Source organism: Buteo buteo, chromosome 10 (genome assembly GCF_964188355.1).
Source record: "Buteo buteo chromosome 10, bButBut1.hap1.1, whole genome shotgun sequence".
Lineage (NCBI taxonomy): Eukaryota > Metazoa > Chordata > Aves > Accipitriformes > Accipitridae > Buteo > Buteo buteo.
Genome location: NC_134180.1, coordinates 23,957,338 through 23,973,186, shown reverse-complemented (window position 1 = coordinate 23,973,186; position 15,849 = coordinate 23,957,338). Strand labels below are relative to the sequence as shown.

The 15,849-nt window shown below is 37.1% G+C and overlaps 1 protein-coding gene across 4 annotated transcripts in view; it reads right to left on the bottom strand.

Moving 5' to 3' along the window:
• Positions 1 to 15,849, bottom strand: part of DPYD (dihydropyrimidine dehydrogenase) — a 371,706-nt gene that overhangs the window by 269,791 nt on the left and 86,066 nt on the right. For all 4 annotated transcript variants that reach the window (XR_012652042.1, XM_075038929.1, XM_075038930.1 and 1 more), the window contains exon 4: positions 2,050 to 2,137. Coding sequence is in view for 3 of the 4 variants with exons in the window: in XM_075038929.1 (XP_074895030.1) it covers positions 2,050 to 2,137 (88 nt within the window). In the remaining variant the exon portion in view is untranslated. The remainder of the gene's footprint in view (positions 1 to 2,049; positions 2,138 to 15,849) is intronic.

The window sequence follows — 15,849 nt, the reverse complement described above, 5'->3', positions numbered from 1 at the left end:
CAAAGACTTCACCTCACACCTTTGAGGCAGTTTCCTAGTATTATTCCAGTATACCTTTGCCAAAATACAACTCTCAAAGCTCTGCAGTCACCCCACCTTGATTTTCTCTGCTCTGTAATGGATTCACAGAATTCAGAATGAATTCAGCTGTTAAAATGACTTACCCTTTTTGCAAAGGCACAAAGGGGCATCATATTTCTGAGGCTATCACAGTCTAAAAGATCCACCAAATTTATCATTCCAGGATGCTGTTGGTGTTAGTTCTCCTTCTGACATCTTCTGTTGCAGTCTTCAGTTATCTTCCCTGGTTCCTTATTCCCAGCTTTTGTTTTGATAATCAGGCCCTTTTCCTTTCCTCAACAACACATCACCCTATCCTACCCAAAGCAGTAGCATAACTACTACTTAAAAAGAAAAGACCATCCTGGTAAAATACTTTCATAAAATTTGCTTTACGTTTCCTAAACAAACTACAGCACAATGAAGAGATGGAGACTAGCAGTTTCATCACTGCCTTGTACGTTCTCTGTTCAGTTTGCCTGCTTCACGATGCCTGGAAGAGGTAATAAGCAGCAATATGCCGCATAGTATACTATGGTTGTAAACAGATGCCTACATTCATGAAAATAAATGCTGCAGTGACAGGGTACAGATTATATAAGAAAACTGTTTATATGCAGATGCTGGGCATAATGCCAATTACTGTAAACCACATCAACACGTAGTTACATTATAATTGATTCATGTATCTTAATATGTCCTCTTATCCTAATGTTTCTTGTTAAGGTGCAGAATTTACTGGTGTCTTCTCTGTACAACACACAGTGTAGCAAAAGCAACGTGGCTGTTAACTCGCACAGGGCAGTGCTGCTGTTGCTCACTTCATTCCAGCTTTGTTGGCCATGTCAGCTGCCTCTAACAGTGAGACATGCTAGAGAATAAAATGCGGCCAGAAAATCTTTGTACCACAGCCAGTAGATTATGAGTCTAGTTGGGCTCATACAGACAAATAAATCACACAGCAACTAAAGATTCCACAGATGGGTGTAGGGGTCGGCGTTCGGAAGATCTCGCGTTGTCACGGAAAGTTAGAGGGTTAGTCGCAGCCTTGTGATGTACCTGTAACCCCACCTCCCCTTGTTAGTATAAAAGGAATTAACTGCGCAATAAAAGGCGGAAGTTGGCACTCACACTGTGTGTGTTATCTGTCTCTTTCCCTGGTCCGGGCCGACCAGTGATCTAAGCGTGGCACCTTGATATGTAGCGAATGCTACAGATGGGGAGTAAGTTTTAAAAGGTATGGGGCAATCAATATCCAGTCATCTTTAGGCTATCCCAGACAGCCTAATTAATCTTGTCATATCAACTTTGCAGTCAACTTTATTTATTTCTATTTCTGACTGTTAAAAGTCATTTGTAAACCACAAATCAGAATAATGTATTTAAGATTTAATTATGATTATAGTATAATAGCCTATTAAGAAAGGAAAAGGTACAGTACCTCCAAAGAGGGGGTTCAATTTATTCCTGTAGTATTTTTTAACAGTCTAAGTGACTGACTACATTTGCATTACCAGAGCCTCTTATTATAAACTACAAGAAAACTTTCCTTGAGATGACCACCTTCATGCCAAATTTCTGCCGAAAGCAAATTTAAACTGTAATCACTTCTTTGAAAAAAAAACCAACAAACCTTTAATGAAAGAAAAGGTTTGTAACTGTAATACCTCAGTTAGCAGCAAAGTTAAATAATTACACTGTAATGCTCAGTTTTTTGAATATCATTATATTTGAAAACCATCAAAACCAAAACCTTTAGAGAAAAAGTGACATGAAGAAATAGATTTGAACTATACACTATCTGTATGGACACAGAACAGCAGCAAAAATAATTAAAAATTAGCTGACTGTTGAACTTTCAAGCATCTGTTGTAAACACTATTTTTTTTAAAACTTTACAAAGATAAATCTTGAAATGCAATCTCACTAACAGAACTGCAAGTAACTGCTGTTATCTGCTTCTGTGTACTCCTGCAAGCCTGATTTTACCTTGTTTGCAATACTTGTGATGAATGACTTGATGTCCAGATTAGTTGGGCAACTCTTCTGACAGGGGGCATCTGCACACTTTAAGCATCTACAGGAATAAAAGAAAATGTGTCAAGGAGACGTGGAATACAAATGCTGCCAATAGTGTAAGGTTTTCAAGTTAGCATCGTAGAAGATAAGCCACAGTAGAATAATACAGAGCATTTTCATAAAATTTCTATTTAAAACTTCTAAGCACTACATGATCATTATTGACTTGCATTCCACACTGATTGGTTACGTTCAGTTGACTCCACTTTACAAAGGAAGGCAGTAGGATGCAGCTACAAACATACGGACTACACATGTCTAAGTATTAGGAAACATCTAATTACATAGAAGTAATTTTTTCCCTGGAATCGAAGACTGCTAACTTCTGACCATTTCATTTTCCTATTTGAAAAACATCTGTGCTGTGAATCTGAATTTATTAACAAAGTTCTGGAAGTGTCACTGTGGATTAGATTTTGGATGTTGGACAAATGAGACATACAAAAGCAACAGCATTTCCACAGAGGAAGGAACTACTTTGTACTGTATGTGCCAAAGAATAAGAACGGCTGATAAATTTTCAAGTCACTTTTCTATGATTTTCCTGTGATACGTCTGTGAATTCTGAAAACAATTCAGTAGTCTAACAATTCAGTAGTCTTATGCATACTCCCAGCTGAAATCCCTAAGACCCTCTTCTTATCATCCCTAATTCCCAGCAGAAAAAGACCTGGGGGTGCTGGCTGACAGCCGGCTGGATATGAGCCAGCAGTGTGCCCAGGTGGCCAAGAAGGCCAATGGCATCCTGGTCTGTACCAGAAATAGTGTGGCCAGCAGGAGCAGGGAGGTGATTGTTCCCCTGTACTCAGCACTGGTGAGGCCGCACCTTGAGTACTGTGTTCAGTTTTGGGCCCCTCACTACAGGAAAGACACTGAGTTGCTGGAGCGTGTCCAGAGAAGGGCAACCAAGTTGGTGAGGGGCCTGGAACACAAGTCCTGTGAGAAGCGGCTGAGGGAACTGGGGCTGTTTAGTCTGGAGAAGAGAAGGCTGAGGGGAGACGTTATCGCTCTCTACAACTACCTGAAAGGGGGTTGTAGTGAGGTGGGTGCTGGTCTCTTCTGTCAGGTGGCTGGAGAGAGGATGAGAGGAAATGGCCTCAAGTTGCGGCAGGGGAGGTTTAGGTTGGATATTAGGAAAAACTTCTTTACTGGAAGGGTTGTCAGATATTGGAATAGGCTGCCCAGGGAACTGGTTGAGTCACCATCCCTGGAGGTGTTCAGAAAGTGCGTAGACAAGGCACTTCAGAACATGGTTTAGTGGGAATGGTTGATGGTTGGACTCAATGATCCTGAAGGTCTTTTCCAACCTAAATGATTCTATGATTCTAATGACAAAACCTAACTGTATATTAGAACATAGGAAGTAGCAAAGATTTATTGTCTGTCCCTGCATAGTCTTTCATGAGGATGTACCAGTCTGGTTGCTTACACAAGTCCCATCTAAGGATTAAGCCCTCAGGGTAGTCTATGCAATTTGCAGTAAGCAAACCTAACAAAAAAAAAGGTAAAAGTCAGCTGAGAAGTAAAATGGTTCTCTATTAAACACAAATGTATTTGTACACACTTTTGGTTTTACATATCAATGATTATCATAGGTCAAATGCCACACTACTAATTATCTCAGAATTCATTAAGTTATTCCAGATGCTCTTTCAATATTGTTTTACTAACATACAGAATTTATGTAAATTGTGGTTTTGACAATCTATGGCAAATGAAATAAAATTTGTTTTTACCTATTACCTGAGCACAACTACTTACATAAGTTCCAAAAGTCCACCTTAATTATTGCTACTTAATGACAGGTAATAACACTGTGGCATTGGTTGGGACAGAATATTTTTGAACACAAAAAAGCTGCAAGAGGCCTATGGTCTACACGCACAAAGAAATGAAGAGCACATTAAAAGGAATGAAATGCCTGAAATACCTGCAGTGAAAAACTGGCTTGACTTTGTCAATCACAGATATTGCTTTTATTTTCTTTTTTTGTTGGTGGTGGGGTTTTTTTTTTCAATTAAGGGTGGAACAAGAGAGAAGGCAAAGCCAGTTAAGTCAAATATTAATTAGTCTTTCAGCTTTCTATTCATTATCATCTAGCTGGGTATTGCAGACATCACGGCACCAGCAAAATTTGAAGGCACAAGTGGTAGTGGCTGTTTGGATTTTCTCACAGAACTAGTCATGGGGTAAAGGTCCCAGAGGAAATCTTTAAAGCAAAATAGGTCTTACAGGCTGCAACAGCTGGGAAATCTGATAAAGCTAAATCCAGGTTCAAGACCATAGTGGGTTACTAGTTTAACTAGTCAGGATGTCAGAGGGCTCTGGCAGAAAAGCACCAGCAGGTTTAGCTGTGGCAGTTAAATATACCGCTGCCCAGCACTACCCACTGACAGGTCCATGTTATAAATGCCTTAACAAGCAAAGGCAGGCCAGTGGGGACCCTCAAAGGGTTGATGTGGCCAGAGCACCGAGTCAAGAGGATGCTCTTAGCATTTGAAGCAGATTGAAAGACAGCAAAGTTTTAGTACTAGAAGCCAGAAAAAAAGGACATATGCTAGACAAAATACACCACTATGAGGGCTCAGATGATCATTTTGCCTGTGTAGGCAGGAAGGAAATAACAGAAGTGGAAAATCACGCATTTAAAAAAGGCAACAATTCCATTCTGACTTTTTGCTCTTCACTTCCCTGAATGTGGTTTCCTTTGAAATACAACAGTCCTGTATCCAAGACCAAAAAGAATTGTACTTAACATAAAAAACCTTTCTGTCGATTATATATAGAACAATCTCATGTCAAAACTGACTAGAATGGCACCTAGCAGGATAAGCAGTGTACGCATTGTGGCTAGCAAACATCCTTACTAAATTATTTCTCTTTTGATTTTTGAGCTGGTTCACAAATAACAGCTGTTGAAAATGTCAGCAATGGGGGGGGCAGATAATGCAAACTTGAATGTGAGCTTTGGGGAGGAGGGGAGGGTGCCATGAATATGCCAGTCCAGACTTTCTCTTATAATACCATCTTCCGATTCTCTGAGCACTCTGCAGACTAAAGTGCACCAGGCTGCCATTAATCCCACTTATCACCCTGACAGCTCAGTAATTACACTCCCGCTATAGCTAGGTACTGTAAGGTACCGAAGTCCTAATAAAACACCAAGCACTGTGCAGAACACGTGCTGGTGAGGTGTTTTATTAAACTTGGGGGGTTGATCATCAAGTGACATTAGTGTTGACCTATTTTTCTATCTGACAATAAATTATCCTCTGACCATACCATAATACATATTACAGAGTGCATTTACTGTACCAAGGAGCAAAGGTATTGCATTCTGGTGAACCAGGCAAAAAGCGTAAATAAAATAGTAGAATTGCCCACCAGAAAGTTATTACATAAATTGCTGCAAGTGATTGATCCTTTCAAAAATCACAGGCAAAATACCGTGCTTAAGGGAATACACCGACAATTGCCACGAGCTTCAATTCCACATGCATGTCCCCATACAAAGAAACATTAAGTATTATGTTTCTTTCCTTCTTCTGTAACAGTCCTTCCACCCTATGAAAGCCTACCTTTCATTTTACAAGGTTATTCCATTAATATGGCTTTAGTTCTAAATAATGTAAAAAAGAAACTAGAAATTTAGATTAAAATTCTCTAATTCACCTGCTAGCTCCTACCAAATTTAAATGAAAAGCTACATGCTCACTATTAAAAAAAAACAAAACAAAAAACCAACAAACAAAAACAAAACCAAACCAACAACAAAATGAAACACACATGTTTTTAAGTCGTCGTACTATTCTGGACTGCATAAAAATACAGAGCATTAGACAAAGCCAGACCTATGCTAATCTCAGAGTGTGTATCCCAGCATTTCTTAGTAAAAAAATAGGAAAAATCTTTCCAACTATCAGAAAACAGCCTATTATCAATTTTTCCCCTATTTTTTCATGGAACAGCATCTCCTTTAGAAACATATATGCTATGTTGAATCTTAAAAGATACCATATTCACTTCATATGCATATTGATTTCCATGTAAAAGGCAACACCATAGTCTTTGCATCACTAAACCCCAGCTTGAGGAATTCAAAGAAAAGCAATGATATTTTCCATTTTGTAAGCACTTAGCTGTTGGTTCAACTCAGTCTCACTATGAAATGGTAAATTAAGTTAGATATAAAAACCCCTACAAATGCTATGCAAGTATAGCATATTTATATAAATATTTATGCAAATATTATCATTTGGCATAGCTTTATAGACATGCCTGTGACTATATAATGACAGAAATTCACATTTCCCACACATCTAGGCTCAAAATTTACATCTCTTACTGAACAGTGTTAAATTATACATATGTATCCCCAATGAACTTAAAATCTTTAACTTCTTATTTTTAAATGTTGCAATACTGAAGTTATTTATTGTTTAAGGTAAGCATGCTTGTAAATCTCTTTCAGGCACAAATAATACATGCAAAGGATACTTATGCAGTAGCCCAGCATTATCAGCTACCACGTTTGTACCTTTCAATCTTGTCAGTGCAAAATAAGCACCTAAAACCATGCATGTATACAAACAAACTCATACGTTCAACCTCTAATAGCAGGGGTACTAATACAAAAAAAAACAAAAACAAAAAAACAAACAACAAAAAAACCTCAAAACACATAACACAGAGAGCAGTAGATTACAAACATCTGAAGACAATAAAAGGAAAAGGCACTTCAAAAGTAGTGGATTTTTTTTCAAAGTAATAAAAAAGAAAAATGGAATAGACAAATGAAAGTTACAAATTTCGGGAACACATACTACCCATTGGGAAAAAAGATGCCAGAAACCATGAGGTGTGTCTATGCATAAAAGGAATAGAAATCAAATGAGGAAAAGAAAGGATTAAAAAAGTAACAAATTTCTCTACCAAAATCTTTCCCTTAGGAAAAAATTATACCAGAAACCAGTTCTATACTCTTGTGTAGAGAAGAAAAAGAGAAAAGGAAGCCACAGCCAAGACTAATTTTCTATTAACAGTTTTCATTGTTTAATTGTTGAAATATTACTCAGTATTTTATTCTAAAGTTAAAATATCTGACCAACAGATAGTCTCATTTCTAGGTCTAGACCAGCTCTTAACACATTTTTGCTTCTAAACAAAGAAGGTCAATTTAGTCATATTGTTACCTGAAATTGCAGCAAAAGATTGTCTATCTAACTAGCAAGAATATAACCTGAAGTGCAATCACATGTATGCTGAAAGGCCAGGGGTGAAACAGATAATATGGAGTAAGATTCCACAATGGATCATTGCTGATAACCTATCAAATTTTCATATATCACAAAACAGGCCAAATAACCTTTATCATGGTTACTGTTGGCAGAGGTTTAGAAGCAGATTAAATCCTAATCCATTTATGTGGGTTTCTGCAGGACAGAAACATTCATTTTGAAAAAATGCTTCCAGCTCTACTATTTGTAGAAGTTTTTAAAATTTTATTCACTACTCAGAGCAATAGCCCACATACCCACATAACAGTTTTACACAGGTCTCATAATGATGTTCCGTACACACTTCCCAAGGCTTTGGTCAATTAATTTTAAGAGAATGGTAGAGCTGATTCCACCCAACGAACTAGAGGCCAGTTTGCACAAGAGACCCAATTACGATCTCAAGGTTTTTCTTGGTTCCAAGTCTCTTGCACCACTATCTAAACCATGAGTTGGGGATGGTAAACAGCAGAATAAGAAAGCCACATGTAAGGAAGAAATAAATCTATAATTCCCAAGCTGAATGCCCACTGCCTTTGATGACAGATGTGAAGAGCATCACATAAGTTTTTCTCTTGAGGTTCAATCCTTTAACCACTTAAGGCTAATCTTGCAGAACTTAGGCTTTCTTCTCCCCATTTGATCTTGCTGTACTTAAACAGCGTCAAGGACAACCCTAAACAGAGATTTGGACATATGTATGCTCATTTAAAAGAGATGTCAGGATAAAGATTCTCTACTGCAATGGAAAGCCATTGGTGAGAACCTACTGCTAGCAGCTCTAAAAAAAAAAAAAAAAAAAAGGAGTTGCTGCCATTATATTCTTTATTGAAAAAATCAAAACACCCAAAACTAATAATCAAACAAAAAATCCTATGCCCTTTTGTCTTCCTGTTTGTTACATTTCACAATGGATAGAAGAGGAGAAAAAGATTATAAAGCAATGGGGAGATTTTGTTGCTGAGTTTAAATACCAAAACACAGTAACAGTTAATACAAGGGTTTGATGAGTACCAAAGACAAATGATACTTAGAGGAATATTTGTTTTCATTCAAAGACAAGAAGCAGAAAAAGGGACTCACACACACAAGGCTGAGAACTCTGTTGTGTATGTGCAATGTAATAATGAAGACAAAATAATCTTAAATTAGAAACAACTATGAACACATAATTTTGGACCATAGGAGAAACAGAGATAATCCCCAAGAAAAGCCTCTGAATACAATGGGCATCAGAAACTGTATAAAAGGCAGTGAACACAGACTATACAAACAAGCAGGTATCATGGTCCTGGATATGTAATACTGGAAAGAGAAATGCCCAGCCTGTTAGCAACGCACAGGAAGAATAAGAAACAAAACATTCAGTATCGTGTAAATTGGCAATACTAGTTCACATGTGAAGAAAGAAGGAAAGACTCCCACATCATCACTGTTGCCTCTTCAATCACCTGGGAGTCCTGCGAACCTTTGGCAGACCCACAAAAAATGGGAACGCTTCTCTGTCAGTAAGTTAAGATGACCAGAGGAAGCAAATTTTAAATAGAGGCACTCTACAGGATTGGAGACAGATATGACACTCTGCTGGCAGCTACAGGAGGTGTAAGGGAGGAGCTTTTTATTGAAAGGAAGAAATGCTCAGAGTTGAAAGTCTTCAGACACAAAAACCTCCTACCCTAGTGCAGAATGATAGCACTTAGAGACAAGGTTATTTTCAGACACTTAAGAGGTAGTGAATCACATGGACATAGACTCCAAATCATTCCATTCATCAATGACTCACCTTTCTCTTTTCTTCTTTGTCTCTCTACACAACCATAATTCTTTCCTCATCTACTTCTGAATCCCCTTCAGTGCAGTAACTCTCCTCTCCCCTTTGCCTCTGCATGGCTGTCTTCCTGTTTTCTGTAGTCTTTTCTCCCCATTCATCTGAAACTTCTCCACTTCTCTGTCCTATAACTTTTTATCATTCTTCAGCTTAACTCCATTTTAATGGATAATGTTGGTAACATTAAAAAAAGCATGACTCAATGTCTGCCAGCAGATATTTATGACAGTGGTGTAGGAGAGTGTGCACCAGTCACTTTTCAATCCGTCTTACAAGTTTTTGTCATCTACCATCCAGCCCTTCAGAACCTCCATTTCTCATAAGTTCTTACAAGTTTTTGCCATCCACCATCCAGCCCTTCAGAACCTCCATTTCTCATAAGTTCCTGCACTACATCTGTCCTTGCCTAGCGCCACCTCTTTTGCATACTCAGGACTGTGCTATCTTGGTCTGTGATCAGACATATGCAAATAGTGGCTACCAGAAGACAAGTAGATTGGTGGGATTTCCTCTTAAACCCTTGCTGAATGGTGGGAACACAGCCAGACAGAGCTCTGTAGTCAGCTCAGAAGTAGTGCTCTGAGCACCGCCCCATGGCAAGAAGCCTGCTATGAGTCAGTTCATGGAAAATTATATTCTGCCTGCTCTTAAATTCCTCCTGTCATTTTACTGGGACACAGAATTTTTCACTTACCGTATTGCAATATAGCCTCAAAGACTATTGCCTTTCACCCACTTCATTTTATATAGTTTGTGTATCATTACTTTTATCATATTTCTTCAGTTTATAATGTTACAGAATAAAACTGCTATATAAAGTTGATTAAAAATAGAAAGAGCAGTGCAGCTTACAGAATATTGTAGCACAAAGCATGTATATCAGCACATGCCAAAACAGAAAAGCTGTAGCATCCTTTTGACATATCAGAAATAAAATAAAAAACTATATATACAATGCAAATCATTTCAACCATCTTATGCCTTCTCATACTCTTAATCCGTGAACAAGCAAATCAAATAAATAGTTACTGATAGAAATGTGAACCATACTATACACAGCTCATACCAAATCAATATTATTACTAAAAATATATATATTTTAACATCACCAGTACTAGAATCTGTATGGAATACCTTTCACTAGCTCCTTCACTCCCATACAGACCACCTCTTCTTTGGAGTTTTACTAGGGCAATTTATTTACAGCATCTTTAAATCTACGCTTTGTTTTTACAATCCATTTGTTATATATTGCTCTACAACATTCAGAGGTCTTTGACTTCAAATACAAAGTTATTATGATTATGTCTCACAAAAAATTATTGCCATGGTGCATGAATATAATGCTCTCAGATTGTATAAAGGAATGAAGTCCAGCGAGTGTCAAAACCTATCTGTTCCTCCCCCTTAGGGGTAGATCTTAAATGGGCTATGTCAACCATACAGTTCCTGACAAGTATGTGCAGACTCATGTACCACACAGCTCTCTTAGGTCAAACCCATCTACATGCTTCTACGTGCAGCAATTATTCCACCTCAGCCTCTATAAGTTAAGACACAAAATGAACCTCTGATTCTTCATTTGAATGTTACTCTTTTCCATTTCTTGCATTCATTTCCAAGTGACAAAGGTTTCTTTGCAGTTTATCAGCATACTATGTTTTAGAAGGGGCTACTAAAAATAAAAATTTTCTCTTTCTGCTCCATCCAAGACCATGGTATATCAAGTGCTGCTTCAATTCTCATTTTTGACACTACTGGTGTCACTAGGTTTACATCAGGTAAAGTAGTCAGAAACTAAGTCAGAATTAGCTCTAGGTAACACAGAGACAGTAGCTTTGAGTCCCAGCAAGACCAACCTATCACAGGAATTTGAGGTTATTCTCAAGCAGCAGTTACCAGTTTGGGTGCTGTCTATCACAGAAAACTATCATGGGAAACAGTACCTGATGTGCTTGGGAGACTCCTGGTCTTCTCATCTTTTCAGTTATTTCTTGTCCTTTATATTGTGGCATCTCCCTAATGAGCTTTGGCTGGTCCCTTTATTGATATTCTGTCTCAGACTAGGGCAGTATTACTGTACCTCTTCAAAAAGCTTGTATTTAAATTGCTACATTTTTTGCAATTCCCATGAATGACAAGCTAGGTATCTGTTTCAATTAGCTTTAAGAATTCAATACATTGATTTGTCCACTGGCTTTAAAAGCTGACAGGTAGCATTCGGATTTGGGTTTGATTTAAAAAAAGAAGTCTCTTATTTTGCATATCTAACTTTTTCTAAAAAAATCCTCAATGGAAGACTCAGCTATCTTAGCTTGTTGCAAACACTCCCAGATAGGGTTAAGAAGTTTAAAATAATCCTGTAAGATCTCTGTACAAAACTACAGTTTCCATAGTGTTATATAATACACTGAATGTTACCAGATGTGTTTAAACTGAAAAGTTAACAAATGTGGTACTTGAATTTCTATTTTCAAATATTGTATTAGAATTAGAATTTAAGTTTAAGTACTGCAATCGGCCCTTACATCTTATACCTATTCCATGGCCTAATTGCTACCAACAAGTGCTTGGCTAAGAAGTCACCACTGCTCTCTGAAAAATGATTTTGTAAACTCCTTCCAGCAGAACTTAGTACATAACTGGCCTAGAGACTGTTGCTTTGTACAATGAAAGAAAAAGTATTTGGGAATCTGGGTCTTCAAATTTAGTTATTTAAAATTAATGTAAGAGGAAATAAAGTTGAACTTAGCAATGTACAGAAGTATAGGATACATTTTCAGAAGAAAAAACTACTTATCTTGAGTTTAATTTTCAGCTTTATCTTTATATCCACACCATTGGCCAAACACATGAATGCTCAGGGAAAAGCAGGTGCTGCAACTAAAGACTGTACTAAAGAATCTGAGGGCCACCCATACGTAAGAAATCCATTCCATAATCTGGATAGCTATCCATTTTTCGTACTTCATTGTTACAAAAAGAAAAAAAAAAAAACACACAAACAAACCAACCTGCACCTTCTGAGTAAAGGATATATCAAGTAGACTAGTTCCTCCCATTCACTTCAGAACTGAAAGAACTCTTTATTTCAAATACAAAAATTTAAATATTAGATTTATAGCAATATTCATTCTAAGCATTGCTCCCTTTTTCTTGTTTCATATTAAGCATTATGAAACTGCTGTTTTCAAAAGTATTAATCAACATTCAAAATTCATTGAACTGTCCCAGAAAAACTAACTATAGCTAAAGTTTTTATTACTGTCAACAACATATATTTATTTAAACCTTAGAGTTTTTAGAGTTACAAAAAAAAGCAGTTAAAAGTCAATTTGCAAATTCTCTTGAAAAACTGATTATATTTCACACTACATATTAATTAACACTTTCTCAACAACATAGGAACAGAATATAGTTTGTTGCTCATTATGTCAAAGTTGATGGTATCCCATATTATTCCAGTAGCGCAAAAGATGCACAAGAAACATACTCATCGCTAAGACCTTGATACAACTATTTAGAACTCGGACTGTGCTCTTTCAAGTCCTTGAGAGCAGCACTTTAACAGCCAAACGAACCACTTGTGGCTCAACCACACCTAGCCTTATGGAGTTTTTTAAACGGGTACATTTATGTTCACCACAATAGTGATCCCTTTCACATAGGAGACAGCTGCTACATAATGTTCAATATCCTTTTAATCCTCTATAGACCTTAGACAGAAGGTTTGACAGAACTGACAGTTTTTATTATAGCTTGCCCTGTACACAATAATCTTCTTTCACCTGGACTTTTCTCCCAGAAGCGTTACAGACTTTTTGACTTATATCAAGGATTATTTCTAGTCTTTTTAGGAGAGAAGAAATTATTTTTATGTGGCATGATTCTTATCCTGTGTAAATTACCTTTTCAAAATATGAAACACCTGTTGTCTGTTTATCTTAATGTCAGTGAAACTCCTTAGGGTTCACTTCAGGAAAAATACACTTTACAAGTTCAGTCACAGACGTTTTTTCTCCCAAAATGCCTTCATCATCTATGCACATCTTACAAATGGCACTCTGTACAATACATCATTAACAACAGTAACACACATCTACCGTTTCTTTGTACTGAAAACATTTAATACATTTAATAATAATATATATAAACAATCTATGATGAAATATAATGTAACTAAAATGCATGACTTGGAAGTTTAAGAAAATGTTCTCAGTTAAAAACTACAAACCCAGAAGAAACCGATTTCCTCACTACAGCACCAGAGACTCTAACAATCAGACCAATAGTGCTAATGCTCATCTGTCTTGCAATTTAGGCATGCCAGCAATTCCACCACAATTATAGCAAGAGTGATTTAAATAAAGAACCTTTATGGAGAAGTAGTCTTGGGAAAGGCAGTAACAGCAGAATAAGCTCATGTTTCCCTTAGTTTTAGGATCTGAGCACCAAAGAATTCTCTGGCTCTCTCTTTACCATCATCCTGCCATGTGACCAGAGAACTGATCTGATTTTGATCTAGAATACAGCCACTTGCAAGACAGACTTCACTGCTCTCTGCACACAATGCATTCCCACAATTTCCAAACCCATGATGCTATTTGCAAGTGGTAGGGGGTGGGAGGAGGAGAGGAAAGAGGGTAAAAGACCAAGGAGGTTTGTGCAGGCTTTGCTGGTGGCGTCACCTGAACATTTGACCATACACTGAGTGTATTCTGGAAGTAGACAAAAGCACAAATTACCTCATTGAACTCTGTATCCAAAATAGAAGTTTCAAAAGTTTCGGTTTCCCTTGTTTTCAGACTTGTAGGAAAAAAAATATTTTTGGCTGCTACTACAGTTTAGAACTCCAGAGAAAACCAAGAGGTCAGTCACATTTCCACTATGAACCTGATAAAGATGCTTCTTCCCACGCAGGAGATAAGTTATTGACCCCAGTCGACCACCTTTTTCCAAATTCTAAAACTCATAGCCAGAGTATCCTTAGTAAAGCTCAGTCCTGCCAGATGGTGAACACTTTAGTTCATTATCAGACTGCTTAACTGTGCTTTATTTTAATATCTGTAGTCCCCAGTGGGACTCAGTTAGACCATTCATTTGCTTATAATGAAAGCCCTTAAGCGATCTGTTAAACCAACCCAATGCGAGTTTTCCAGAAGTGAGTTCCCAGCACCCAGACTAGCAGGAACAGCTCCAGCGTCCTCACTCTTTTCCTCATCTTAAAATTGATGCAGCTACATATTTGAGAACCATGTGTCACTCCTCATGTCTTCTCCCTGAGAGGATCCACTGGTGTGGAAACTGCAAGAATTCAGCAGAGAATTCTAAGATTTAATATTTTCTCTAGAAATTGCATGTGTACAATGATTGTCTTCCATCTTCTTTTGCAAATAAAGAGGTTTGTCTAAGACACCTTAATAAGTGACACTGTCACTTATTGATATGCTCAGCCATGAAGACCCAGAAAAAAGGAACTATGCTTGCTATTTTGGTTCTAAATTTCTAAACTGCATATCATTTATATATTTTTTAGCCATAAGAAAACAATGTATCACTGTTTATAATATATAAGCATCTTTTTTTAAAGATGGCATTTTCTTGTGTGCTTTGCTGTTTAAAGGAATTAATTTGGCTTTGTTTTTCTACCTTAAATTTATTCAAAAAGTAGAGATTCAAAACCAGTATCCCCTCAGCAAATGAAAAGAGCTTTATGACACAATAACAGAAATCATATAGGCAAACTACAGAGGTCAGCACAGAGCAGAGAAACCCTCTACAAATTACACTAAGAATCGATGTTGCATTCTTAATATCTTGAGTGTAAAGATATAAGTAATATTTCAATAGTAGATAGCTGAAAATTCAGACTTATTTGTTTACTAGAAGTAAATATACTAACTCATTAAGACTGAATGATTGGTATGTATGTGCTATATCTAGATTTTGCTATAATCACTTGCACTGTGAAGAATTTTACAACATTCACAGTATGATGATGTAAATAAATGACATAGCCAAAGTCACGCTCCAGACTATTGACATTTACATGAAAACAATACATAATTTAAATACAAAATGCTTTATTTTTATTTTTTTTTTTTTTAACCAAAACTTATGGAGACAGTAGTGGTAATATGCAGGCTCTCTTTCTATTGATCCTAGTGGTCACCAAATAAACTTAGAACCTGACCCTCTTGATGGCAAGGCTGGTTCACAGAAGCACCGCACTGCATCCTTCTGCCTTATTACAGTTTCATTCATCCAGAGTAGAAAAACTCCTACATGCACACTACTTAACTGGAGATGTAAGACAGCCGTTCAACCTTTAAAGTCTCACCAACCAGGACTACTGTAACGTTACGTGGACAGAAGACTGGACTAGATGACCTAACAGGTTTACACTTTCTTTGCAATTTCTCCTAGTATGTTGAATAATGGCCTTTAAAAATGGCAAATTTATGTCTGTTTCTCTATCTGCAGTTGAGGTTTCCCACAGGGAGAACTTCAAAGAATTTAAGAGTTCATATATCTCTCAAGTTATTTAGGATTACAGGAGTGACACAAGTATTCATTTCCCTTATAAATTAAATCCCTATTTTTAGC